General features: G+C 45.9%; 1 protein-coding gene and 1 long non-coding RNA gene across 10 annotated transcripts in view; one reads left to right on the forward strand and one right to left on the reverse strand.

Annotated features, from left to right (window-relative positions):
• Tmem212 (transmembrane protein 212) overlaps positions 1–25784 on the reverse strand; it is a 37378-nt gene extending 11594 nt beyond the window's left edge. For 2 of the 7 annotated variants that reach the window (XM_006232219.4, XM_039102862.2), the window contains exons 1-3: positions 25538–25750; positions 15921–15980; positions 14706–15029 (exon numbers count right to left, since the gene is read on the reverse strand). In XM_006232219.4, coding sequence (XP_006232281.1) covers positions 14706–15029; positions 15921–15980; positions 25538–25696 — 543 coding nt within the window. In that variant the 5' untranslated portion in view covers positions 25697–25750. Of the gene's footprint in view, positions 1–7968; positions 8715–14705; positions 15030–15886; positions 15981–25537 lie in introns of those variants that run through there. The other 5 variants (NM_001164438.1, XM_063282354.1, XM_039102864.2 and 2 more) reach the window with 5 other exon arrangements.
• On the forward strand, positions 1439–8185 carry LOC102555566 (uncharacterized). Of its 3 annotated transcripts, none has more exons than XR_010063794.1 (4): positions 1439–2805; positions 5021–5108; positions 7348–7384; positions 7484–7954. It is a non-coding gene; the product is annotated as an uncharacterized LOC102555566 (long non-coding RNA). The 3 variants fall into 3 exon arrangements; XR_591016.4 differs by lacking the exon at positions 7348–7384 and adding an exon at positions 8171–8185 and having other exon boundaries at positions 2632–2805; positions 7484–7606; XR_010063793.1 differs by lacking the exon at positions 7348–7384 and having other exon boundaries at positions 1450–2805.
• Positions 25785–26469: the final 685 nt, after the last annotated feature.

The raw sequence follows: 26469 nt of genomic DNA on the forward strand, positions 1-26469 counted from the left end.
AAGGCTGCCCTCAGATAAAAAATCCAGATGAGAAAAATCTAAGGCCCAGATAGAAAAAAATCAGTAGTGAAGATTATTACTTCAATTGACAATCTCCCAAAGTGGGATCTTTTTTTTAAAAAAAATTAATTTTACAATCAGACATTATCCTAGGAGTGAGAAATCAGTGAGAATTATCATGGCCTCTGCCCATCAAAGTCTATCAGGATGCAAAACATGAAGGAAATGTTAACACTTCGTGGGGCACCTGCATGGAGTGCAGAGTTAGCACAGGAGTGGATGGGTCTGCTGGCTTCAGAAATGGCAGGAAGGAAAAGCAACTCAGACTCAGCCCTAAATGGAAGCTGGGCCATAGTCTGTTCCACTCAAGTCTGGGGAATATCAGGGAAGATGGATGGAAATCTCGTCAGAGGCAAATGTCAGAGAGCACCGGGAAACAGAGTCTTCTGCACATGACAGAACTGAGGCATTCCTGAACTCACGGCAGCTAGGATGGTCTGACTAAGGTCAAGCCAGATACAAGATCCAGCCAGTCAACATTCCAGCATGGATGAGAGGTGCTCACAAGGCCCCACCCCTAGCTGAGAAACTACTGGGAGAGGAAGAGTTGTTTTATTTTTTTTCAAGGTTGTTGCCTATGGTAGGTGACCCAAGCTCCAGTTAATAGCCCAGCATCCAAGTGTATATAGCCTGTAATGATTATGTAGAATGAGGGAGGAGGAGGAGGGAGAGGAGGAAGAGGAAGAAGAGGAAGAAAGGGAGGAGGAGAAATGAAATTGGGAGGGGGGTCAGAGGAGGGGGAGCAGAGGGTTCATATAATACACACACACACACACACACACACACACACACACACACACACTGAGTTAACATATGCAATTTCAAAAGAAAAATCCTCTCAAAACTTGTAGAGAGATTAACAGAGACAACCCCTGCGTCCAAGAAACTCCCAGGATCAGAGAAGACTCAGATGCATCATGATAGCCTGAACATGAAGGGTTGACCTAGAAGGATGTTGCCTCAGTCCGTGCTCTATGGCTGTGCAGAGACACCCTGACCATGGCAACTCTTATAAAAGAAAGCCTTGAACTGGGGCTGGCCTACAGTTTCAGAGGCTCAGCGCACTCTCACCACAGCAAGAAGCACGGCAGCATGAAGGCAAACATGGTGCTGGATGGAGGAGCAGCTGAGAGTTCGACGCCTGAATCCACTGGTGTCAGGAAGAGTCAGACTCTGAGCTTGGAATGGGCTTTTTGGAAACCTCAAAGGCTATCCCGCCCACACCTTCTAATCCTTTCTGGTAGTGCCACTCACTCGTGACTAAATATTTAACTCTATGAGCCTATGGGGGGCATTTACCTTCAAACCTCCACAGATCTAAAGGCAGGGAGTGATAAAAACAGATTGGAACTTGATAGAGATCATTCTAGAACCCAGCTAAACCTAGAGTGTGAGAAGGCCGAGTGCAAAACCTAACCTAGAAATCAGCGCTGAGGGAAGGTAGCAGTGGAGAACCTTTAGATTCTAGTTGTCAGGATTTGGTAGCTGATCTGATGCATAAGTAGTCTTGAAGGGTGTCTGACCTCTGGCCAAGCCCAGTGTCACCTGAGAGGAGTCCCCACTTGAGCTCCATCAACACCTTGAGGATCAGTTGATGCGCCTGTGAACACCTAGGAGAAATGTCCAGGAAATAGACAATTGTGTGGCTTGTTAGAATAGGACAGGTTCTAAAAACGGAGGTGTGAATCTTTACACCCGAGGTCCTGAGGCAGCAGCATCCTAAGGAGTAACCTAAGTAGAGGAGAGGAGACTGGGTGGAACCATGGGCTGCTGCAAGATATCAGGAGGAGGTGCTCTGTGCAGGAAGTGGCCAAGGAGCATGCATATTGGCAAGGATCCATGGGATCTGGCAGCCCTAGAGTCCTTAGCTGAGCTCTTTTTCATGGGAGCAGGAAAACACAGATGTAATTGTGGTGGTGACTACTGACAGTATTACAGACAGATCTAGAATCATCTGAGCATGTCTGCAAGCGGGTTTCCAGATTGGATTAACCAAGATACTCTGTGTGGGGAGCATCACCTCACGGGCGGCAGTCCGGCACTGAAAAAAAGATATCGAGAGCTGAGCATCGACATTCGTCTCCCTGCTTCCTGACTGCAGGCACAGTGAAGCCAACTACCTCACATTGCTGCTGTGATTTTCCCATCATGCTCTCAAACTGAGCCCAAACCTTCCTCTCTTCATGCGCTTTTGTCGGGCATTCTGTCAAACAACAGGAAAAGAAACAAATGCAAAAACCATTACCTAATACTCTCTTAAAATCTTTACAAACCATGGAACTGAGTGCTGAACTTGTTCTGAGTTCAAGGGCGAGGCACCATGTGTATGGACTACGTAAGTCTGGAGGATTTCAGGACTCGTTTGGCTGGATGTGCCGGCCTCTGCTTTCTCTTTGGTACTCACAATGGCTCTTTATTGATGATGAGATATTTGACACTGAGTGTTTTACCCTGTTAAGAATATGACTCATTCAATTCAGTCATTCAGTTTCATCTCTCACGATTCTTTCGCATCTGTGTGCGCCTCCCGTATCTCCATGGTAACCATTGCTGAGTCCTCTGGGTTCTATCTTCTGAATACTCTACGATGCTTAATCTTGGTTGCCTACTTGTTTGGATTAAAAGCCATCAAGAAAACTGACACATCACACTTCTAGGCATGGACATGAGAGTGTTTTTCAAAGAGAATTATCATACAGATCAGTGACTCTGGGGGTGTGTGTGGAGGAGGAGCTGCCCTTGAAGGTGGGTAGAACTATCCAATGGGCTCAGGGCATAGATGAAACAAAGTGGCGAGGGCATGCCCCGCCCTTCTGCTCTCAGTGCTGCTGCTGTTGAACTCCAGATGTTTGAGCCACTTTCTTGCCTTGAGAGTTTAGGAAGTTTCCAAACTACACAAAGTTTACAAAGCATACGACGTTTACAAAGGGAATCCACAGCAGGGAAAGTCTTCTCTACCACTTCAGTGGGGAGAATTTACAACATAGTCCATGTACTTTAGTCTCTGTTAGTCAGGAGAGCAAGGACACGTTCTGTTTCTTTCTCTCCCTCTGGCTTTACCATAACTTACGGTAAATGGACACTGGGAAGTGAGTTTGAATATCTGAAGCAGTAGTTTGAGTACATGTATGGGGACATTTAAGAGAAGGCTGTCTTCAGAAGGTAAAGGGGCTCTGATTGGAGTCTATACCTGATGCCATAGTCTCCTTTTCTGCTTGCAACATGAGATTAGTTTACAACATAAGAAAGGAAAGGGATGTCATATTTGTTTTTCATTTTATAGTGTAGTTATTTTAGGGTGCAGCATGGGGCTTTTACGGCTTAAAATATCACACACACGCACACGCACACTGCGCACACACGTATATATACACATCTATATATTGTATATATATATACACACACACAACACGTGTGTGTGTGTGTGTGTGTGTGTGTGTGTGTGTGTGTGTGTGTGTATCTGTCTGCATCCTGGAGCTGGAGTTATAGGAAATGGTGAGCTGCCTGGTGTTGGTGATATGAACCAAACTCAGGTCCTCTGGAAGAGTTGGAACTCATATTGTCTGCTGACCCCTCTCTCTGGCCTTGACTTTTAATTTTTAAAGATGTTTGACTATAAAGAGCAGGCTGATTCAAATTCATGATCTTCCTGCATCCGAATTTTGCTTATTGGGATTACAAGAATGTATCACATGGCTGAGAAAGTATTATCTATATATGCACATACATTTAAATTTAAATGTAGATTCCACATGTGAAAGAAAACATGTGGCGTGTCTCTCTGTGGATCTGGCTTGCTTTTCTTAGCATGATGTCAGATCTATCTATTCTTGCGATGGCTATGACTTCGTTTTTCTTTACCAGATAACATTTCATGTGTACGTGTACCATAGTTTCTTCATCCATGCATCTGTTGATGGGCACCTAAGCTGAAGTCAAAACCGGTTAGCTGTGGGTCGTGCAGCACTAAGCACGTGTGGGTATCTCTCTGCTGACTCCAGACTGTTCGCGTTTATACCCGGGAGAGGCACAGCTGGGCAATATGGTGGTTCTGCTTTTAGACTTGGGGAAGACTCCATGCCAATTTCCATAGTGGCTGCCCCAGTGTACATCCTCACAGTAGTCCGAGCTTCCTCTTTCCCCAAGTCCTCACCAGTGCATGCTGCTGCTGTTTGATGATGGCCGTTCTGGGTGTTTCGAGGTGCAATCTCAGCAACGGTCTAAACTCACGTCTCCCCGATGGCTAAGGATGCTATGCTGTGTTTAAATAGTCAGGGCACACCTGTGTCTTATTTTGGAGGATGTCAATTCAGCCCACTGGCCCACTTGCTGATTACATGAGTTTTTGGGTATTTACTTTCTACATTTCTTTCTATATTCTAGATTGCTTGGCGAATAGTGGGCAAAGATTCTTTGCTATGCCATAGCCTGTCTCTTCTTTCTGTTGATTATGTAGTGAAAATATTTTAAAACTGCCCCTCCTCCTCTTCTTGGTTTTCAAATAAACTGGAGATATGCCCCTTATGTATTTAATAATATAGTGGAAAGTTGTTTGCTTTCCCAGAGAGCCAACATGAAATGTTTTGTCAGTTTGATATGACAGATTGACTATTGGGTAAGGAAATGTTTTGCTCTAAAGTGGTTGAAGTCAATAAGTAAATAAAAGGAGAGTGGTTGGAGAGATCTGAGGAGCTGTGGGTTGACATGTGCTTGTCATGTGAGTACTGCTCTGAGCATGTCATGTGTCATGGGCTGGCACTGTACCTCAGCAATGTGATGTAACTTCGGGGCACAACAGCGGCTTCAAACGGGGAAAGAGACACGCATTCCTCCAAGAACAAACCAAACAAAACCTCCTCCTCTTCTACTTGCTTTCATATAGTGTTCCCTTCTGAGATCTCAGAGTACTGTGTCTGAATAATGTGTCAGAAGAAATGAAATTTTTATTTCAATGTCACAGACTGTGAGAGATCCGGAATGATCCCTGGAGGCTGCCTGTCCAGAAGCTGGGATCCTAAAGACAAGGCAGCACACTCCATAGATGACTGGTGAGTGCTTACAGAGCAACACAGCCCACGGTCTCTCCCACATCCTCTGGCCTGCGAGCAGGGGAGAGTCACTCCTCATGCCCGTGATCCTGTTCTCACCCTAATTACGTCTCTGGCTTTCTCCGTCTTTGGCTATAGGGAGTGGACTCAGACATCCTGGAACAGCTCCCCAGGTTTCTGTAATACAATGTAAAGCAGCAAACCCACACTGGTCCCTCCTGTCCCCTTTTTAGCTCCATTATAATCACCAGGGGATCTAAGTGTAGCTATAGCGTTCCTTGAATTCCTTCACAGTTCTAGAGAATTGGGGTCTTTGAGATTTTAAATGAAGATTCTACTTTGTGATATGAGTGTATTATATGCACACATGAATGTGTTTGTGGGTGTAAACACACATGCATGTGCAGGGATGAACACTTGCCGGTGTGTGTGAGAGGTAAAGGGGCCTACCTGCGGAGGCCAGAGGTAAAGCACTGGGTGTCCTCCTGGATCATTTTCTACCAGCTTGCCAATTCAGCCAGGCTGGCATGCTGGTAGACTGCAGGAATCTCTCTCCTGCTCAGTGACCAGTGTGCATAAGTTTGCCCAGTGACCGGCAGGCACAGGTGTATATTGTACCCAGACCTTACAGGGGTGCTGGGGATCAAGGCTCAGCTTCTTATGCTGACATGGCAGCACAGTATTAGCTGAGCCATCTCCTAGTTCCCAAAGTTCTACTTTTTAATAAAACAAACACACAAACAAACAAACAAACAAAACCCTATTGTTTTAAATATTTTCTTTTCTTCTCCTTTGCTTGCTCGTCTTTCTTTCACCTCCCCTGCTCCCCTTCCTTCCTTCCTCCTTCCTTCCTTCCTTCCTTCCTTCCTTCCTTCCTTCCTTCCTTCCTTATACTCAGAATTGAACCTAGGGCCTCACACACAATGGGCAAGCACTGTACAGGTTACATCCCCAGGCTTCTAGTCAGTCTTTTTCAGAAATTAAAGCAGAGTTTCCCTAAGTTGTCCAGACTGGCCTTGAACTCATTCTGTAGCCTTGAACTGTCTTACTGCCCCTCCAGTCCACCCCACCCACCCCACCTCCACCCAACTCCCACCCACCCTGCCCCACCCCCACCATGTAGCTGTCACCAGGCCTTGCTTATTTTCAATGTGTTTAATATCTATTCAAACTTATTAATTAATAATATTTCAAATTATGATTTGGAAAAAAGGAAAAAAATAAGCCACCAGGATATTTCCTGATAAAAGGTGAGACTGAGGACCTGGCAAACGGCAACAGGCAGTAGCTTAAGATGATCGGGAAAACCGAGCTAGCAAGCGTGGAGCTCTCTAGTCCCTCCACTCTAGTTCACTACAAGAACCGCACTCATCTCCGTGGCCCTTGTAAGCTGCTGCTCTCCTTGGGGTGTCCTACCTATTCAGTGATACAAGCACCCTAAGAACATAGACTGTTCACCAGTGGGAAGCCCTCAGAAAGCTGTCATCCGAGAGTGAGGGAGGCCTCAGCAAGGTCACAGAGCGGTGGGATCCTCCACACCCTCCCTGAGAGGGTATGGCAGTCAGTGGCCTACATTCCAAACTCAGTGTCCTTGTCTGTGAAATGGACACATGAACTTGTGAGCACTGAGTGATAAGCAAAGCACACGCAGCTAGCTAGTACCTACAGCTAACTAGTACCTGTAGTTAGCATCTGCAGCTAGCTTTTAACTACAGCTAGTACCTGTAGCTAGTTCCTGCAACTAACTGGCAGTTACAGCTAACACTTGAAGCTCGTGACCTCAGCTGGTAATTGGCTGGTAAACAACAGTTGCTGTTACTTTCCTGTGACCAGTCTTCATGCTGCTGCTCTCTTGAAGAACTTGAGGTTGTAGAAGTGGTAATACCCACATTGTGATTCTCCCCCCCCCCCCGTGTGTGTGTGTGTCTTTTCTCTCTCTCCCTGTCTCTCTCCTCTCTTTTCTCTGTCTCTCTCCTCTCTTTTCTCTCTGTCTCTCTGTCTCTGTCTCTCTTCCCCTGTGTGTGTGTGTCTTTTCTCTCTCTCCCTGCCTCTCTCCTCTCTTTTCTCTCTGTCTCTCTGTCTCTCTTCTCTCTGTCTCTCTCTCCCCCTCCCCATCTCCTCCCCACTCTCACTATGGCACGTGTGCGCCATGCAAGTATGTGTGTGCATGCACATGTGGAGGCAAGAAGTTTACGTAGCTAGCTTCTTCTATCTCTGTCCACCTTACCCTTTGAGACAGGTCTCTCTCTGGACCTGGAGCTCCGTGTTTCAGCTAGGTCAGCTATCCGGCGAGCCCCAGGGATCTGCCTGCCTCTGTGTAAGCACTTTATCCCACCCCCACCCCGAGCCATCTCTAGTCCCCATCATTCTTCTAGATTCTGATTTCTCCACTGGCTAATCTGAGGACAACACAACAGACATCAAGAGGGAGAAGTACAGTGGACTTCAACTCCTACAAGGGCCTACTCAAGTCAACCCAACTCTCTCTGCCTAAGGAGGTACAGTTCCCTGTATTTCTACAGAGATCAACTTGAGGCCTCAGGCCCTAAGCAAGAGTTATAGATGAAACCCCTCACCCGTGTCTCTGTAAGCAAACCCCATCAAGCCCATCAAACCAAGAAAAGAACTGAAGTCGTGAAAGCAGAAGCCTGGCTAGCTGGAAGACATGGGAGTCAGTGGGCAGGGACGAGAGGTAATAGGGTGACATAATCAAAGTGGATTTTACCCACTATGAGCACATCACAATGAACTGTTACGGTGTGTAAGTACTATATTCTGACATATATGTGAATGATATGTGAAATAAATTAAATAAGATGATTACTAAAAGTCATTGATAACCACTACGAATGGCAATCTTAAGTGTCATTTTCAAAAACAATATATTCTGTCTGTTTCAAAAACAATATATTCCATTTCAAAGTACACTTACAGAAGCTGGGCGTGGTGAACCATATCTGTCATCCCAGCACATCAGAGGCAGAGGCAGGGGGATTTGCCAGCCCCATCTACATTATGAGAGCCTGTCTCAAAATACCTCCCTAATATTTGTACTGTTGCAGAGAATTAATGATGCTCAAGACATGCGCCATTACATGCCAGCTCATCTGTCTCCTGCTACGGGAAAGAACTGCGGGTTAATAAATGTTTTGCTCAAGTGTCTTTAAATTACACCTGAAGGGTTTACCGGCATCTTTTCTGTGAGGCAAGCATCTCCATTCATTAGAAAAAGTAAAACCATCACCTCACACGACAAGAGGGGGAAATGTTTTCCCTCCCCTTTTCATTAAAAAAAGCCACAAAGCATAACAAAAAATAATGAAAGGAAAATAAAAGGAGACACCCCATCTGGATGGCTGGCGGAGGGCGCAGTTGAGGGAATGGCTGCAAGGTGTCAGAAATCCTGATCCTTATTTTCCCATAGCTGCATTACTGATTGGACCGAGAATGCTGATAATTGCTGTGTTTCTGGATCAGTTGTCCAATGTAAGTTGTGTGTGATGTGGGCCGCGCGGGGGCCACGCAGGGCTACGCGGGGCTGCTGCGCCAGGCTGCTGCGTGGGGCTGCTGGGCCATCCTATTTTTGCAGTCCTTGGCACATGGCCCCTGGAGACAGAAAAACTGCAGGTCAGAAAGGTCTTCATGCTTCTCAGAGTCATCAAATGCTCCCCACCTCCTGCAAATATTTCTCAGTGTGACTCTGTGGGGATTGCCCCGCCCTTTATCTGTGTGACCTGTAACAAGATGACCTCGATCCTATTGAACACCGTTGGGGGTGGGTCGGGGTTGGGGATGCCCTCAGGAGTGCCTGGCTCATTTCTGAAAGCAGGAACTTAACAGGAAAAACCCCTGAAGGACAGCACTGGATGCCAGAGCCAGAGGCCGCCACCTCCACTTCCTCCATCTTCCTTCAGACCATTGCTTGCTGTCTTTACCTTTCTCTGTTTTTCAAATGTAATTAATATTTCTTGGAGAATTGTATACGTTTACAACGTATTTTGATCATTGTTTTCTCGTTTTAAAAAACCAAATCCTCCCGACCCTCAAATTTCGTGATAGGTTTTTTTTTTTTTTAGTTTTGGAAGAATATTGATTTTTCAAAATGACACTTAAGACTGCCATTCGTAATGGTTATCAATTTTTTTTGGTAATCTTATTTATCTCACATATCATTTGATACCACAATGCAGAGTCTACTGTACAGGGATCTGTGTTTCCTCTTTCAAAAGCTGTGGGATGTTAAAGCCATTTCTTTACTATTTGCTCATAAGTTTATTTATTCAGCCAATCTCCAAATAAACATTATTTTATATCTTTCTAACTTCTACGCTACATCCCTCAACTTTTTGCTCGTGCCAGTAACATAGATGTTGTCCCCACATTTATAGTTTTTTGTTTGTTTCTTTTTGTTCTCTTTCTTTTGAAATTTTTTCTAGTTAATATGATTTTTTTCTTTTATTGGATTTTTTAAAATTTATATTTTAAATGTTATCCACATTCCTGGTTTCCCCTCCAAAAAACCGCTAACCTATCCCATACCCCCCCCTTCTATGAGGGTGCTCTCTCACCCACCGGCCCACTCCCACCTCCCCACCCTGACAGTCCTCTATACTGGGGAGGTTATCAATGTTTTATTTGCAAGAGAAAGTACCAGCCAGGAGCAGGCTTTATATTATGTACGATAGTTTAAAGGAAAGTTCAGGGCATTATTAGGAAAAGCAAACAAATTGCTAGAACTTTCATTCTGTAGAGAATCTAGCAGCACAGGCCAGTGCGGTGTCCGTGGGTAAGGGTGTTCGCTGTCAAGCCTGAGGACAAAGCCATTCCCAGAATGTGCAATGTAGTAGGAGAGAGCCAACTCCTGAAAGATGTCTTCTGCCTCCACGTACACATGGAGTACCCGCGCCCCACTCCATAAATAAACGAAGTAAAGGAAAATGTCAGGCATTATAACTTCCTGTGGGCTCATCTCGGGTAGGAACATGGTAGAGGAGTCTGTATTGATGGAATCCCAGTTTTCTTCTAAGAAAGACCCATGTCTTCTGAAATTTCGATAAATAATATTCTCTTTTCATTGCTGGAAATTATGTCTGATATGTCGAGATGTCTGAGTGGAGTTGTGCAAGCATGGGCGGAGAGTCAGGGCCATATGAGCTAATGTAGACTTTCAAGTCTCCTTGTATCAGTCCCTCATGACAGTCAGTGAAACTCGATCTGCTACCCTTGCTGATTAAGGCACGTCAAATCATCCAAAGAGGCACTCAAGGGAAACGACCTTCGTAAATTTATCTAGATGTTTGCCTAAATTGGTGCTGTGCTGTAGGAAGACAGGGAAATAGGGAATCTGTCCAGAAATGCCAGTGAGAAGAGATGCTTTTACAGAGAAATGAGGTATAAGAGGCTGGGAACATAGCTCAGTTGGTAGCATGCTTGCCCTAGCTTGCATGAAACCATAGGTTCAATTCTAAGCACCTCATAAGGCAGGTATGGTAATCCCAGCACTTGAAGGTAGAGGCAGGAAGATCACAAGTTCAAGGTTAGCCTTAGTTGCATTGCAAGTTCAAGGCTAGCCTTGGGGTTATGTCATACCTTGTTTTTAAAGAGGGGAATTGTGGGGGTGGAGGAAGGAAATAAACAAGAAATAAACAAGTTATAGTGTCAATTCATTGACTTCTGTGGTCATTAGAATTTCCCAAGGATGTGTGTCATAAATGTACATTGTCTATGTTCTTCCTTCAGGATTCTGAAGGGCTCAGGTGGGTTCTACAGATTTGTTTTAATAAGAACCCAGAAGCCAGGCAAGTTAGAACCTGTTTGTAATTCAGGCGTATTAGAGCTTGTCTGTAATCCCAGCACCTTGGAGGTAAAGGCGGAGGACTAGGAATCTAAGGTCTTCCTCAGCTATGAAGTGGGTTTGAGGCTAGCCTGGGGTACATGAAACACTATCTCAAAACAACCAACCAACAAATGGCTTAGGCTGCATGAGTGCTTCTGCTGTCAGTCATCTCCTCTGAGAAGCATAGTACAGTGCTGGGCCCTACGGGCTGAGGAGCTCTGCTGGAGCAGCCCAAGTGACTACTACCTTGGAGCCCAGTGGTTCTCCACCTTCCTATTGCTGTGACCCTTTAATATGGTTCCTCATGCTGTGGAGACCCACAGCTAGAACACTATTTTCATTGCTACTTCACAACTATAACACTGGTACTGTTATGCATCATAACAAACACATCTGTGTTTTCTGATGGTCTTATGTGACCGCTGCCAAAGGGTTGGTTGACCTCCAAAGGAGTCTAGGTCCACAAGTAACTCACTTTCTGCTTCCTGTTCATTTTCTGTCTCTCCAGAGAGGTTCCTGCAATAATTAGTCTCTGGAGTTCAATGACCAAACTCTGCATCTGGTTTTTCCTTCCTTTCTCCCTGAACTCCATCTGTGCTAAACGTAGGTGTTAGTAGCAAAGGAGGGTAGCCGTATGCCTATGGTGGCCAGCATTTCGCTGGTTCTCTTAGCCGGGGGCTCCTCCTAACAAAGAACTCTAGAAAATGTGGACTGTTTGCTACCTGGGAGAAATGTCAAGTTCTAAATTTCCAGATGCCCTGGCAGTGCAGGAAGGGGAGGGAATGTGGGTTGGCTTGCCTCTGCTTGGCAGGCCTCCCTGTAAAATCAGCTCTGTTCCTAGGAATGCACAGGACTTCCTTTGCAGACTTATGTAGGAGCTGAAGAGGACAGGGCTGACCACAAAAGGCATCAAGAGTGCCAACTTCCTGTGCTCTGGCTTTGCTGGTTGGGGTAGATAGCATTGAGCTGGAAGAAAAGAAGCTGCCCAACACTACCTAGATTCACTTGACCCCATAGATAGGAATCTCAATCACAGAAGCCGAGTTCGCAGTGGGAGCGGCTCTTTCTGAAGAAGGCTCTTCAAGTGACAGAGGATGGACATCGACCACACCTGGAAGAGTTAGGATCCAGGGTCACCTACCTGCACTCTACCACCTTCAGTCCTGTGGCAATGGGCTGGGACTAGGGCCCAGCAGTAGTAATAAGGAAGGGGCTTAGGCAGGCTGAATGAATCAGGCTTGGTCAGAGGTTCTCTGGGTTCAGAATTGGGTTCTGCCCCTTAGCTGTGTGATCTGAGACAAGTTTCATCACCAGGTTTGTGCCTGCCCCCAACTCCTGGTTTGTTCAAGACCGGGTATTAGGTACCTCACACTGGACTTGAGATTTGCTATGAAGCCAAGGATGACTTTGAACTCCTGATACTCTTGCTTCTGCCTCCCAAGAGCTGAGATCACAGATGTGTACCAACCATATCTATATTGGGTGGTGTTTAGGATCAGGCACAGAGCTTTGTGCTTACCTGGTAATCACTGTACCAACACCCCAGCCCTTAGAGGAACTGGTTAAGAGAAGCATACAACCTCTAAGATGCAAACTTGGCTCCACACAACCAGAAGTTGGCTAGGCCCTCCCATTAGGATTATTACTAACTCTCTCGGAAAAAGCTAGGAAGTTCGCACGGCCCAAACAGAAATACTGGGAGAACTTTTCCATATGTTCTTTAACAGTAGCAAAGCCACCTTTTGAAATTCATGGGTAGATGCCAAATTAAAGCATCTGTATTTGACGAATATTTAAGCATAAAGGGAGATGGTACAATCAGTTTCCATGAAGCTTTTGGTATTCTCTATTAGAAAATTTTTATATGGTAAAGTTTAATATGTTAGAATAAAGCAAATGATTAACTATTCTAGCACCAAGAAAAACTGCAAGTGAACGTGCTAAAGCACGATTTAAATGTTGGTTTGTGCCTGGCGAGATGCTCAGCAGACAAGAGGCTGGCTCTTACAGGGGATTCAGATTCTGTTCTCTGCACCCAGTTGACAGCTCACAACCATGGGTGACTCCAGTTCCGAGATCTCATGCCCTCTTTGGCCTCCATGGATACTGCATGAACTCTACAGACATACATGCAGGCAAAATACCCATAGACACGAATTAAAAATGAGGAAAAATGTGTGTGAGAGCCTGGCACGGTGAGGCACACCTATAATTGCAGCATGTGGGAGGCTAGGATTGCCAAGAGTTCAAGGCCATCCTGGGCTACACATGAGTTCCAAGTTAACTCAGGCTACAAAAAGAGACCTTCTCGCAAAATGAAACAAGTAAAACTAATTTTTTTATAGTTTGAAGTTTGAGGTTTGTTTAACATACATCTTTCCAGGAGAAAAACTTACACTGTTCTCGAAACCAATGCAGAGCCGGGTGGGGCACCCACTTTGCTTAGACTTGTGGTTAGTTTCCCAGAATAAGACTGGACCAGCCAGCACACCATCATTGGGAGGATTGGGGAAGAACTCACCAGGTCCCACCCCTTCCTGGGGGAGATCTTGGCAGTTAATGATTGCTGGAGTAACAGGAGATGTTTTCTTCAGTGATGTAGCCACTGGTTAACTGCCTATGTGCCAGTAAATGTCCCCTCAACTGTGATTCAGTAGAAACTTCAATGAAACCCATCAGGCCAAGTGAGATCATGCATGCATATACACATGTCCAAACACACACTTACATATCACACATACACACACTCACACACACTCATATACATCACACATACACATACTACACACACACATACATGTACATGCATACCACATACACATTCATGTACACACCCGTACATCACACACATACACACACCTCTACTTACACATCCACATCACCCACCCCCCCACACACACACATCCACAGTACATACACACATATACCACACATACACACACTCACATACATGTTACATATACACATACACTTATACACACATTCATATCACCCACACACATTTACACACACACACATCCACAGTACATACACACATATACCACACATATACACATACACACACTCACATACACGCTACATACACACATACACGTATCACACATTCATATCACCCACACACACATCATCCAGATATACCACACATACATACACTCTCACACACACACCATACGTACATTCATGTACACATCCACACACCACACACACACACACCACACACATACACACACTCTCACCCCCCCCACATATACTTACACATCGACATCACCACATTACACACTCACACATACATCCACACCACAATACTCTTTCACACACATGCGCTCACACACAAACACACAAGTTAAAAGGGAAGTAGTTGTGGAAAAAGAGGCTCAGTGGATAAGAAAGAGGGGAGAGAACGTAACATGAAGTGAGCATGATCTAATACATTATACACATGTGTGAAATTGTCAGTTAATTTAAACATTTTAAAAAGAGAGGAAAATACCAAAGAGGTTGGAATGTGTACCATTGTCACAGTTCTAAAATTCTAGTTGAGATAAAAAATGGCAGGTGGTGCCTACAGTTAACGTATGTTCTCCCGACACATTTCCACCCATGCATCCAAAATCAATCACTGAGTACTTGGAACATGCTGGACCCTCGTGACCATGGCAGGAGGTAGAGGTGATTGAGGGAGAACATTTAGGGATCCCCTATAGTCCCTACCTTCACCATTCGGGACAGAGCAAGCCCAGCCTCCATCGGTTGAGACTTACATTTACGTGTCCGGTCTGCATCAGTCTTGCAGAAAGCTTGATGAACACAGCTACAGACACACAGAACAGGGTGAGGCTCAGGCCCAGGTCCAGGGCCTGAAGGGTCAGGTGATACTCTTCATAGTGCAGTGGGTCTACACAGACCGATGGGAACTTCGTGTACGGAAAAGGGAAGGCAACTGCATAACCGAGGTAATTGGTCCCCGAGACCCCTGAAAAGGAGTAGAAGCAATATGGACCAAGGAGGGCAGACTGCAAGGCTACTGCGAAATGAAGGGGACATCCCAGAATGCTCAGAACTACAAAGGTGAAAACAGCTTCCCACTGAAAATAAGCAGAAACAAACTGTTACTTGGAGAAAGAGTGATGGTTGTTAATTTCCCCTGTATGACAGACCCACACAGCTTTCATCCTTTTCTTATCTACTTTCAAGACAGGGTCTCCTGAAGCCCAGGCAGTGTTTTCTAGGTTTCCAAGGTTGGCTTCGAACTCTTGGTCTTTCCTGCTTCTACCTCCCAAGTGCCACACTGGATTCTTGCACCCCACCCCACCCCAGTGCTGCCATTTAAAATGTAAGCCCCAGGCCTTCTGTATGCCAGGCCCCCACTCTACCACTGACCTCCATCCCTAGTCCTCTCAGCTTTCCTTTCAGGTTGCCCTTGCTACCAGTCTATGCTGCAGGAGGACATCGTGTCTGCCAACTTGAGCAAAAATGAAGTCAATTCAGTAGAATTTTATTTACTTATTCCCTATCCGACACAGGGTGCCAGTCCGTGTTTGGAGAAACAAAATGAATTGAACCAGTCCCTTCTCTAGGACTCGATACTCAGGGTTTGCCTTTCACCCCAGACAGACCCTCTCAATCAAACGATGGAAACCCGAGCTGACCCCCTATCTTCAGCCTTTGCTATGGAAAGGAGGCCTCTGTTTAGATGCTGTGTGCTTTTGGTAGCATGGACAGAGCTGGCTCAGCACTATTAGAAACAGGCTCGAGTGGGCCTTTTATCCTTTCCAATCTGGGAGGACTGGGATGGAGACCACAGAGCTGAGATATGAATGCATTATTGAGTCTGGAGGTGTAGTTCAGTGGGTAAAGGGTTTGCCTGTGTACTTGGGTTCAACCCATAGCACGCGCGCGCGCACACACACACACACACACACACACACACACACACACTCACACTGTATGGTCACTGCAGACACTTCTGAATTTACCAAGTGTCTCTGAGTCCACTCTCGATGAGCCAGCAGCACGAGTGATCCAGCTGTGACAGCCTGTGAAAAGAAAATTGGGAAAAAAATAACATCCACAATCGAAGGGACCTCTGCTAAGAGTTCAATCTGTCTCACAGCTTGACAACTTTATCACAAGCTAGAAGGCAGGGCAAAGGGTGAAATGGATTTACAGCTCTGATCTCCTCCTCATCTGTGAAAGGAGCTGTGTTGACAGGGAGGAAAAGAAGCCATTAGAGTCATCAGGACATGAGTCACACTAACTTATTTTCCATTCTCTCTGTTGACTTTGCCATCCGGCACCACCTCCGCTACTGTCAGGTCAGGACAGTTAAATCTTGGCTTCATAGACCTTGCCCTGGGCTTCGTGTGGTACTCTGAATGAGGAATGGCCCCAGAGGCTCCTGGATTTGAATACTTGGTTTCAAGTTGGTGCAGCTGTTTGGGAAGGGTATGGTATGGAATCTTTAGGACTTGGAGCCTTGCTGGAGGGAGTATGCTAAAGTGGGGGATGGGCTCTGCTGTGTTAGAGTCTTGCCCCACTTCCTACTTGCTCCCTCTGCTTGCTGCTTCCTGTGTGGAGGTAGAAATGTAAAGACCCATCTTCTTCCTCCTGCCACCATAGAGTCAAACGCCCTGGAATCATAAGCCAGAATAAACTCTTCAGTTGCTTTTGGTTATGCTATTGTTTTTTAAATCACAGCAACAGAAAAGTGTGTGTGTGTGTGTGTGTGTGTGTGTGTGTGTGTGTGTGTGTATCAAAGCATGAATTTGAGGTCCAGATAAAGGCAGAAGAGATGAACATTGTGTGTGTGTGATGTGTGTGTGTGTATGTGTGTGTTTGTGTGTGTTTGTGTTTGTGTGTGTGAATTTTGAGGTCCAGATAAAAAGGAAGAGCAGAGCATAATGTGTGTGTGTGTGTGCTGTGTGTGTGTGTGTGTGTGTGTGTCTGTGTGTGCAGGTTAGATAAATTGATAAGATTGGCTATTTCTTACCATGTGGGGGTGGGGCCTGGGGATTGGACTCAGACATCAGGCTTGGCTACAAGCACGCTTGCTCCCTGAGACACACTTTCATCTTCCCAACAAGTTTATAAACCTGCAAATGGGACTATTCAGAATGGGGACCTGTCCTAGAGCCCAGAAATCATTCTATCCTCGGTCTGATCTTTTGCAGCTTGTTTCTTCTTTTTACTTGTTTTAATTGTGCTGCCTTGGACTGCCGATGGGGAGTAGTCACATGACCTCTGTTTCCTAAATAATAAAAACAGCCATTAGAATGGGCACGAGGCATGGCATTCCGTGTTCTGAGTGCTATCCACTTTTATGAAGGGATTTTCTCTATAGTCCCCATTCAAAGAAAAATGCTCAAAGCGCAGAATGAAAATAGTTAATGGAGGAGGGAATGGTGTATCCAGAACGTTGCAGTAGATCATGGAAAAGGAATCTCTGAGCTCATCTCAGATTCATCATGAGGTCTGGAGATGGAGCTGTTTGAGGTTATTGAGACTAGAAATCACTGATCCTCAAACCAGAGAAACCTCACCCTCAGTCAAAGTATAAATTCCGAGCTCAGATAGAGATGGAAGTCAGGAAGAGATGATCCTAAAATTAGACACTAGGTATAGACTGGTTTTCATTTTGACAGAGGACTGAACATGGTGGCCTGACCAGAATCAGTTAATTTAAGGGGAGAAATCAGAGCCTCACCCATGTGACTTAGTGGGATGCTGCTCGCAGCGCTCCAAGTTTGGGGTGTTTACTGTTTTGAAGCTTGGATCTAGAGAAACCAGGAGAGGGAAACACAGGCTCACACATGGCTCCTGTTGGTCAGTCCAAGATGGCCGACTTGCCGTGGCTCTACTGTGAAAGTCCTTTGGATAAAAACAGGAGGAGCATCTGCAGTCAAAAGAGGTTTGTGGCTCGATTCTGCAAGAGAAACCTTTTCAAGGGATGCTAAGGAGGCAGAGGAGTGCAAATAGAACGGGAGAATTAGGAAGAGCAGAGAAATGGAGTCCGGGGTTGTCTAAGTTTCCAGGTTGACCTGTGGCTTGCCTGTCATCAGTCACAGAGACTCAGAAGCAGGAGATTGCTGCTGCCCTGTTGCTGACGAAGCTCTGGAAGATAGCTGCGTGTTATGGGATGCGGAGATTCTAGCTTGCCTTGAGTGTGGGGTTGGCAGGGATTTCTTTCCTCTTGAAAGTTGAAAAGCGCTACAGAATTGCAGTTTCCTGTTATTTTGGTGGTAGCGGCCAGTTGAATTTTGCCTTGTTTACACACAGCTCTGAAAAGGCTCTTTGAGCAGCAGCCTGGGATGCTGGCTGTTCATAACTTGTTAAATTCACCTGGTGGATGGGTTGGGGATGCCAAAGCTGAGCACACCCATCTTCCTGATGCCCGCTGCTCTCTTCTATTTTTAGATAAGGAGCTGGGAAAGAATTAAAACGGGAGAGATTTGAGAGTGGAGAGGGGATGTCAAGAGCAAAAGAAAACGAGAGTCGGGTGTCCCAGAAGTGAAGGGCTGGAGAAGCTGTGTGGTTATGGGCCAGGAGGAGAGGTGCCTGGTGGTAGAGAGTGTCCCGTCCCCAGCCGGCCGCCATGCTATTGGCTTGTTTCCCTGGGGATGGCTAACGCTTTCATTGCTCAGTAATTATGAGACCTTTTTCTAGAAGTTTAAACTGCCTAAGTACACCATGAAGTTCCCAGAAGCAGATGAATCGAAGGAAGCAATAGAAATGGAAACTTCAGTGGCGTTGTATGAAAAGAGGATATAGCTTAGTCATTTACAAGATCTTATGTAGATGTTGTCTCTCTTACACGGAGAGTTTGAGGCCAGCCGAGGCTACCTGAGACCCTGCATTAGTTTCTTTCTATTTCTGTTATAAAATACCCCCCAACGAAGCAGCTTAATGGATAAAGGATTTGTTTGGGCTTACAATTCCGGGAAGATACTGTCCACTGAGGTGAGAAGACATAGCACAAGGCAGAGAAGGCATGAGGGAAGGAGCAGCAGGCGGGCTATTCACACTGCATCTATTCTTGTGAAGCAGATAGGAAATAGGACTGATCTATATATAAGGTCTCAAGATCTGTCCTGAGAGACTGCCTTTCTTTTTAAAGCCCAGGTTTCATGTTCCAAAGCTTCCATAACCTTCTCAAATACTCCCACTAGCTGGAGACCAAGTGTTCAAACCCATGTGCCTATGAGGAACACTATCCACTGAAACAGTCTTAAACAGGAAGTTAAACTGTCATGGAGATACTCTCCTGCTTTTCGAAAGAGGCTAAGAGGCTATAAAAGATAAAAAAAAACAAAACAAAACAAAAACAAAAACCCAGCACATTGTGCACATACAAATGTCCTCACTGAAGAGGCCGAGAAGGCTCGGCACTTTAGAGTGCATACAACTCTTACAGAGGACCTGAATTCAGTTCCAGACACCCATGGCAGGCAGCTCATACCTGCCTGAAAGACTGGCTCCAGGGCTCTGATGCCCTGCCCTCTTCTGGCCTCTGAGATACCTAAGCTTGTGGTCTCTCCCTCCCTCCTCCCTCTCTCCCTCCCTCCTCCCCTCTCTCCCTCTCTTCCTCCCTCTTTTCCTCCCTTCCTCTCTGCCTCTGTCTCTGATGCATACACATTAAACATAAAACAGTACATTTACCAAATAAAATAAAAATAGACAAGAACGAGTATTTGGTGCACACACACACACACACACACACACACACACACACACACACACAATGTTTAGGTGTTAAGCTTCAGGACAAGTAGAGTCTAGAGCAAGTCTGAAGGATGGCTTTAATTTCAGTAGCATGACACCTGAGGGCAGTCTTAAAGACCTGCATCTGCAGAGGTGAGGAAATTATACTGTGCTTGGGGCCCAGACAGAGGGGTTCCAGACCTGTAGTTGGGGGCGGTCGGGGAGGCTTGGTAGGGAAAAGCAGAAAATCAGAGTTGAAAGCTGTGTTATGCTGGGATGAAGAGGACCTCAAAAGCTAGGTCAGTATATACTGGGATTATCTGGGGACCACCAAGTAATGCTGGTGGCATTTGAAAAGGAAGCATCCGGCCTAACTCACAGGAGTGCAGATGCTATGTGCAAGCTGGACCACAACGGGTGAGGTCTGAGGGTCCCTGCAAGACCCTGGTCTTTAGACCTTAAACTCCACTCACGGCCAGCAGCACATCTTGAATCTTGCTTTAATCACAAGTCTTTTTATTTGTTTGTTTCCTAAATTATTTTATTTATTTTAAGATAGGTCTTGTTAGCAGCAATATTAGGGTCACAGCTCAGACCCTCGGCGCCCATCAGCCACCCATCCTCACAGTGGAAAGAACTGAGAGATCCAGCCCCCTCTGCCAAGTTCAACCCCAGGGACTTACTAGAAGGTGTAGGTTTAATCAGAAAGCCGGAGGTAGGCAGGCGTACGTGAGCAGCCTTGGTCAAGGTGTGTTCTTGTCCATTATTGTCCCAGCTCCAGACTTCTCTGCAAGGTTGTCTGAGATGCCCAGGGATACCTCAATTCTTAGAGGTCACTGCTTCAATGGTCTCATGGCCAAAAGGAGGGGCACACTGTCCCCTTAGAGCATCTGCATTCCTTCTGGGGTAGCTACAACTCATGCGACCCAGGTTAGCCTCCAACTCAGGCAGCGACTTAGACCTTCGTATCCTCCTGCTTCCATGTCCTAGGTACTGAGATTGTGCACCACCAAGCCCAGTTTATGTGGTGCTGGAGATGTAACCTAGGGTTCCATGCATGGTATTGTTGCTAAGTAACTGAGCTGCATCTGAGTCCCATCAGTCTAATTCGTATCTAATAGATTTAGTACCAGATCTTTACTATGTGATAAATTCTACTAGTCTCTAGTCTATTGTACCCTATCCATTGAAACTGCTGTCAGCTACCCTGCATATTGGTTTTATTCTCTTCAAATGCATAGAGCCTCTACAGTTTGGCTTCCAGGGTTGCCTAGACATAAAATCTAAGTAGGGTTGGAGAAGGTACACAGTGAGCAGGAAGGGAAAAGCGAACATTGGAACATACATTGGAAAAATCTAACGACCCCTGGCAGGTGGTTTAAATAGGGCTGGTTTAGGGCATTGCTCTGCAGCGTAGGCCTAGTGCTGACAGCATGGCACTCTCTAGTATTATCAAAGGTTTTAGTGCCAAAGCCTCCCCCGTGACAGGACCAGCAAACTAGCCTAGGTCACCTGTCCTCCAAAGGTGACATAAAAGGACAGTAGGGAGAAGTAGAGAAAAGTGATCTGTTCAGTGTGGCCATGCTGAAAAGAGGAACAAGGAAGAACCCTCCAAGTTGCCTTCAGGACCCACTGTGAGCCATGTTTATCCTCAGAGGACAAGAGATACGGATAGCTGACAGTGTGGGCCAAGACGTGCGTGCACCCGCCCATGGCATATACATTGTTGTCTAGATCCAAGTCCATCTGTCACGGTGGTCTGACAAGTTGCCAGGCTTGTGGGAAGCCATCTTAATGGACACAAGTTCCTTCCCTGATGTCACCAGTTCAGCCTCTCCTCCCCTCTGCATGAGATTCCTGGGGAGATTCCAGTTCCTTGGGGCCCATTGTTTCAATAGCCCAATGGCTAAAGGGAGGGGCGCACCTATCTATCTATCTTTAGAATATCTTCCCTCCCGACAGAGCTGGTAAGTGGGAGTTGCCTGACAGGCACTGCTGAGCCCCAGCTTAACCTAGCCCTGACCCTGCTGTCCTTGTCATCCATAGATCCTCCAGCACTAACCCTGCCATCCATAGGTCCCCACACTGATCTCATATCCATATATCCCCAGAGCCACCCCAGTACTGACCCTATCATCTTAGATTCCCAGTGAGTCCCATAAACAGTCTTTAAAGAGGCTACTTTAAAAAATTGAGTCAAAGGTCATTCCTGCTTTGAAATTGATTTCCCAACACAAAGAAAAGGAAGTTGGAGAAGAAAAGATTGCTTTGGGTGACGAGGTGACTAAGTTGTTTTTAGGCAAGCTGACTATGAAAAGGCTTAGACTATTTAAGCGGAAAACTAACCACTGACGAAGATCAACTTGACCAGACTGCACTTCCTTGTCAAATCTGAGTAGGGTGCCTGTGTGATGGCTCAGCGCGTGCCATCTCATCACTTGCTGCCAGTCTGAGGCCTGAGTTTGATTCCCCAAGGTGGAAGGAGAGAATGGGCTACTGAATGTTCTTCTCTGACCTCCAAGGTACACAAGGGCACACATGTGCACTCGTACACATGATAAATGGATTAAATAAATGAAACATAACCAAGAACCTCAGCGAGCAGCCTCTCTTCAATGCAGTGATGTTTGGTGACCCTGACTATGTACTTTTCTCTTTATCCTTCAGTATCACCCTGAGGACAATGTCTCATCACCTCGTCGGCCCTCAGCAAGCATCCCCATAAGTTCTCCTTGCTGTTTCCTCTTTCCACTACCCTACACCCTGCCCCTTGACCTACATTCTTTCTTTTGCTCTAATATCTGGACGTGAACCTTGCCCTGTGCTGAGTCTCCTCTCTCCATTGTGCAGTAGATCATTAAGATCTGCTTTCAGTATTATATCTATGCCAAACATTGGCTTTTCTTTGATACTATCTGTTAGATGGAAGTCCCTTGACTGCTAAGCCATTTCTATAGCAGCCTGGCATGCAGGGCTCCAATGGAATCCTGATACTGTATTACTGAGGATCTGGGAGCCAGGTTGTGGCTTGTTTCTGACCAAGACCCTGGACTCTCTAGGTCTGGAACCTGTGATCAAACTCATGGGATCCAGTCTCTTCAACAGAAATTACTCTGCAGGCCTTGAATCTGGATTAATAGGGCTCTGAAACTACTATGCCCTGCTGGCTTTACGCTTCCTAGCAGCTGATACCTTTAAATAACTTTGCTCAGACAGCCTAGAAAAATTGTGAGCCATGTGGTTTTCAGAACAGAATTAGGAGAGTCTGTGGACCAAAACTTGGGCCTGACTTAGTAAGTCTTAAATAAAAACCTCTGGACAAGTACAGGGGACTGTGTCACCTATAAGAAAATCTGTCTTATAAGTCTCAAAAGGAATACGGAGTCATTGTGAAGGAAATGGGAATTGGATTGAGATATACAAGCCATCTTCACTAGAGGAAGATGTGCGTCAGCAGCGTCTCGGGACGTGATTGGCAGGGGTGGTGTGGACAAAGGCAGAGGTCTTCTGGTGCTGACCTTCATCAGACAAAACCGTGGCTTGGTAAGAAACTCAAGAGGAAAAAAAGGACTGTTCTAAATTTAGATATGAAAGAATTGAGCACTCTGCTGCTTTCTTCTCTGGAAGATTTCTCCTGCATAGAGGCCAGATTTCACCTGTAGTCCTTTGAAAACTTATCAGATTTGAACTCTATAACACATCCCGAGACACCAGAATTCAGGGCCCAGGAGTCATCTACTCAGTCGACAGTAGCCATCAAATGCTACTTTGTCAGAATCTAGCAGGCAGCTCTCTTTGTTGCAAGCTGTGGAGATAGAGTAAAAAAGAAAATAAGAACTGAACCCCTGTTGTTGTACAAAGCTTAGTAAATAGTCAAGTTATATAGTGATGTAGATGAGGGCGGGGCTGTAGGATCTGGAATGGCAGATGGGGGCAGGGGTTACAATTTTAAAGAGTTTTTGTTTGTTTTTACATTTACTTATTTGTGTTGGGGTGGGGAGTGGGCACATGGATACCACAGCACACGAGTGGAGGTCAAGGACCTTTGATGGGACTTGGTTCTCACGTCTATGTGGGTTCCAGGTATTGAATTCAGATTTTCAGGCTTGGCAACAAGCACTTTTATCTGTTGGTTCATGTTGCTGGCCTCCAAGGGGTTACAGTTTTAAAGAGGGCAAAGAGGGAAGGCGTGGGTGAGCAAGTGACATTTACTTGAGAATTGATGGGAGGAGTCAGGTGTATAGCTCAGTTGACTGAGTGCTTGTCTCTCAGCATAAAGCCCTTGGCTGGACCTCCAGCATCACAGAAACTGAGAGCGCCATTTGCTTATGATCCCAACACTGGGAAGTTGGGAGTTGGAAGACCAGAAGCTCAGAGAGAGTTCTAGAACAGCCTGAAGTACATAAGATCCCGCCTTTAACAGAAGGGGAAACACTTAAGAGTTTAGACAGAGCCCCTAGAGCAAAGCCCTAGGGTGGAACACGCCTTGGCATTCTGGAAATCGCAGCCATGATTGGGAAGGGACAGACATATGGGTAAACTGGCTGGCATTGAGGCTCACGAGGCAGCATTATGGGGACCAGGGAGCTGAGTAGGACTCCTAGCAAGTGATTCCGAGCAGAGAGTTTGCACAGAGCACAGGGTAAGGGAAAGGTTTGGTGTTTGCTAGCAATCAAGTACAATGCTCTTGCCAGTCTTTGGTCAATTGCCTTCATCCTCACCAAGCATCTTAGGGTTAGGCAGTTGTCCCCAGAGCACGGGAAAGAGCAGGAAGGAACTAACTGGCTGAGCCTCCTGCCTCGATCCCCATCCTAAGAACATTAAAGTCAGAACTTGCATGCAAGCCACTTCCCTCCACCTGTAGCTCTATAACTGTGCCTGCTTCAGACCGCCTCCTTCCAACTCAGGTAGTGGCAGGATAGAGAGACGTGGTTCATTTATCTTGGCCTATGCCTAACATATAAATGTTCAGCCTACGTCTAACCTACCTCACACATTTATAATCTTAGTCAAAACTAAGTCCACTGTGGGGATACCAGTTTATAAGGGATGAACTACTACATAACAATCAAAGCCTCCCTGTGTGTAGCCCAGGTTGGCCTCCAGCTCACAGCAACATAATAATCAAAATCTCCCTGTGTAACCCAGGCTGGGTTCCAGCTCACAGCAACATAATAATCAAAGCCTCCCGGTGTAGCCCAGGCTGGACTCCAACTCACAGAAACATAATAATCAAAACCCCCTTGTGTAACCCAGGCTGGCCTCCAGCTCATAGCAACATAATAATCAAAGCCTCCCTGTGTAGCCCAGGCTGGCCTCCAGCTCACAGCAACATAATAATCAAAGCTTCCCTGTGTAACCTAGGGTGGCCTCCAGCTCACAGCAACATAATAATCAAAGCCCCCCTGTGTAGCCCAGGCTGGCCTCCAGCTCACAGCAACATAATAATCAAAGCCTCCCTGTGTAGCCCAGGCTGGCCTCCAGCTCACAGCAACATAATAATCAAAGCCTCCCTGTGTAGCCCAGGCTGGCCTCCAGCTCACAGCAACATAATAATCAAAGCCTCCCTGTATAACCTAGGCTGGGCTCCAGCTCATAATTCCTGCCTGTCTTCCAGATGCTGAGATTACAGGTTTTGCCACTTTACCCCATGAGAATTTCCCAAGCAACTCATTGTTGTATACGTGACATACAAGTACAAATGAAACAATATTAAGAAAAATTATATTCTTAAAATTCAACTAACAGAAATGCCTGCTCTAAGTTCAGGATTATGCTTTTCTGTGGACTATAGACTTCTTTGAATTCCTGGAAAGCTCTTAAATCGTGTGTTATTTTATGTCCCCTTTCTTCTCACTACCATTTACGCCAGCGTGTTTAATGAAATGTGTCCTACCAAAGCCCCGTTCCAGATGGGACAGGCAATCCAAACGCTCCATCCTGTGTACCAAAGCTTGCAGGAAAAGACAGGGAAGAAGGCGATGGATCCAGAGAAGATGCTCAGGCTCCCCAGAGTGACCAGGGTCCTGCCAGCAGCCTGGTAGAGGCCCTTCATTTTCCTCTGCGGCCTGACTCTTTGCTCTGTGATATCTGTTACCAAAACACAAGCCCAGCCCAGGCCTCTATAAACAGAAGTTTCTTAGAGACTGTAGTTGTGATGACCGTGAACATGGGAAACAAGATCCTGCAGACAATGCTCTCTCTGTTCCACCGAAGGTGAATGGAAGGAGTGAACTCTGAATGTGGGTTAGATGTGGGACTCTAACCCCGGACTTTTCAGAGACAAGTGAGGGCAGGAGATTTCTCATTCTGGAGTGGCTGCCTTAACTCCCTTCATTTGCCCTGTCTCGGGGAGTGACCACTTCCTGACTTAATCAGACTCAAAGGCTTACTGACAGAGCTAATTGTTTCTGAACTCAACCTGCCTGGTGGTTACAGCATAAAGCCAACATCCTCTGAGCACAATAGAGTCGCATTCCCAGCAAAAGTTCCCACAATACAAAGCAAGAATCACACATGCAGATTGTGGCCCACTGTTCATTATATTTAACTTAAACGGTTTAAAGTAAACGAGTCTCTCCTTTCAAAGTTCAATTCCATACAACTATTTATTATTACTGTTTTAGAGAAGGTCTGGGAACTGGCTACAGGGACCAGGTTGGCCTTGGATTTACAGAGATCTTCCTGCCTCCGTCTCCCTAGGGGAAAGAATACAGGCATCACGCTCAGCTAGTCCTAATTTTTTTTAAAAAACAAATTACATTTACTGGTGCATGAGAGATGTCTTATTGGCGAAGATCACTGACTGCTCTTCCAGAGGACCCAGGT

This window comes from Rattus norvegicus, chromosome 2 (assembly GCF_036323735.1).
Source record: "Rattus norvegicus strain BN/NHsdMcwi chromosome 2, GRCr8, whole genome shotgun sequence".
In the NCBI taxonomy this organism is placed as follows: domain Eukaryota; kingdom Metazoa; phylum Chordata; class Mammalia; order Rodentia; family Muridae; genus Rattus; species Rattus norvegicus.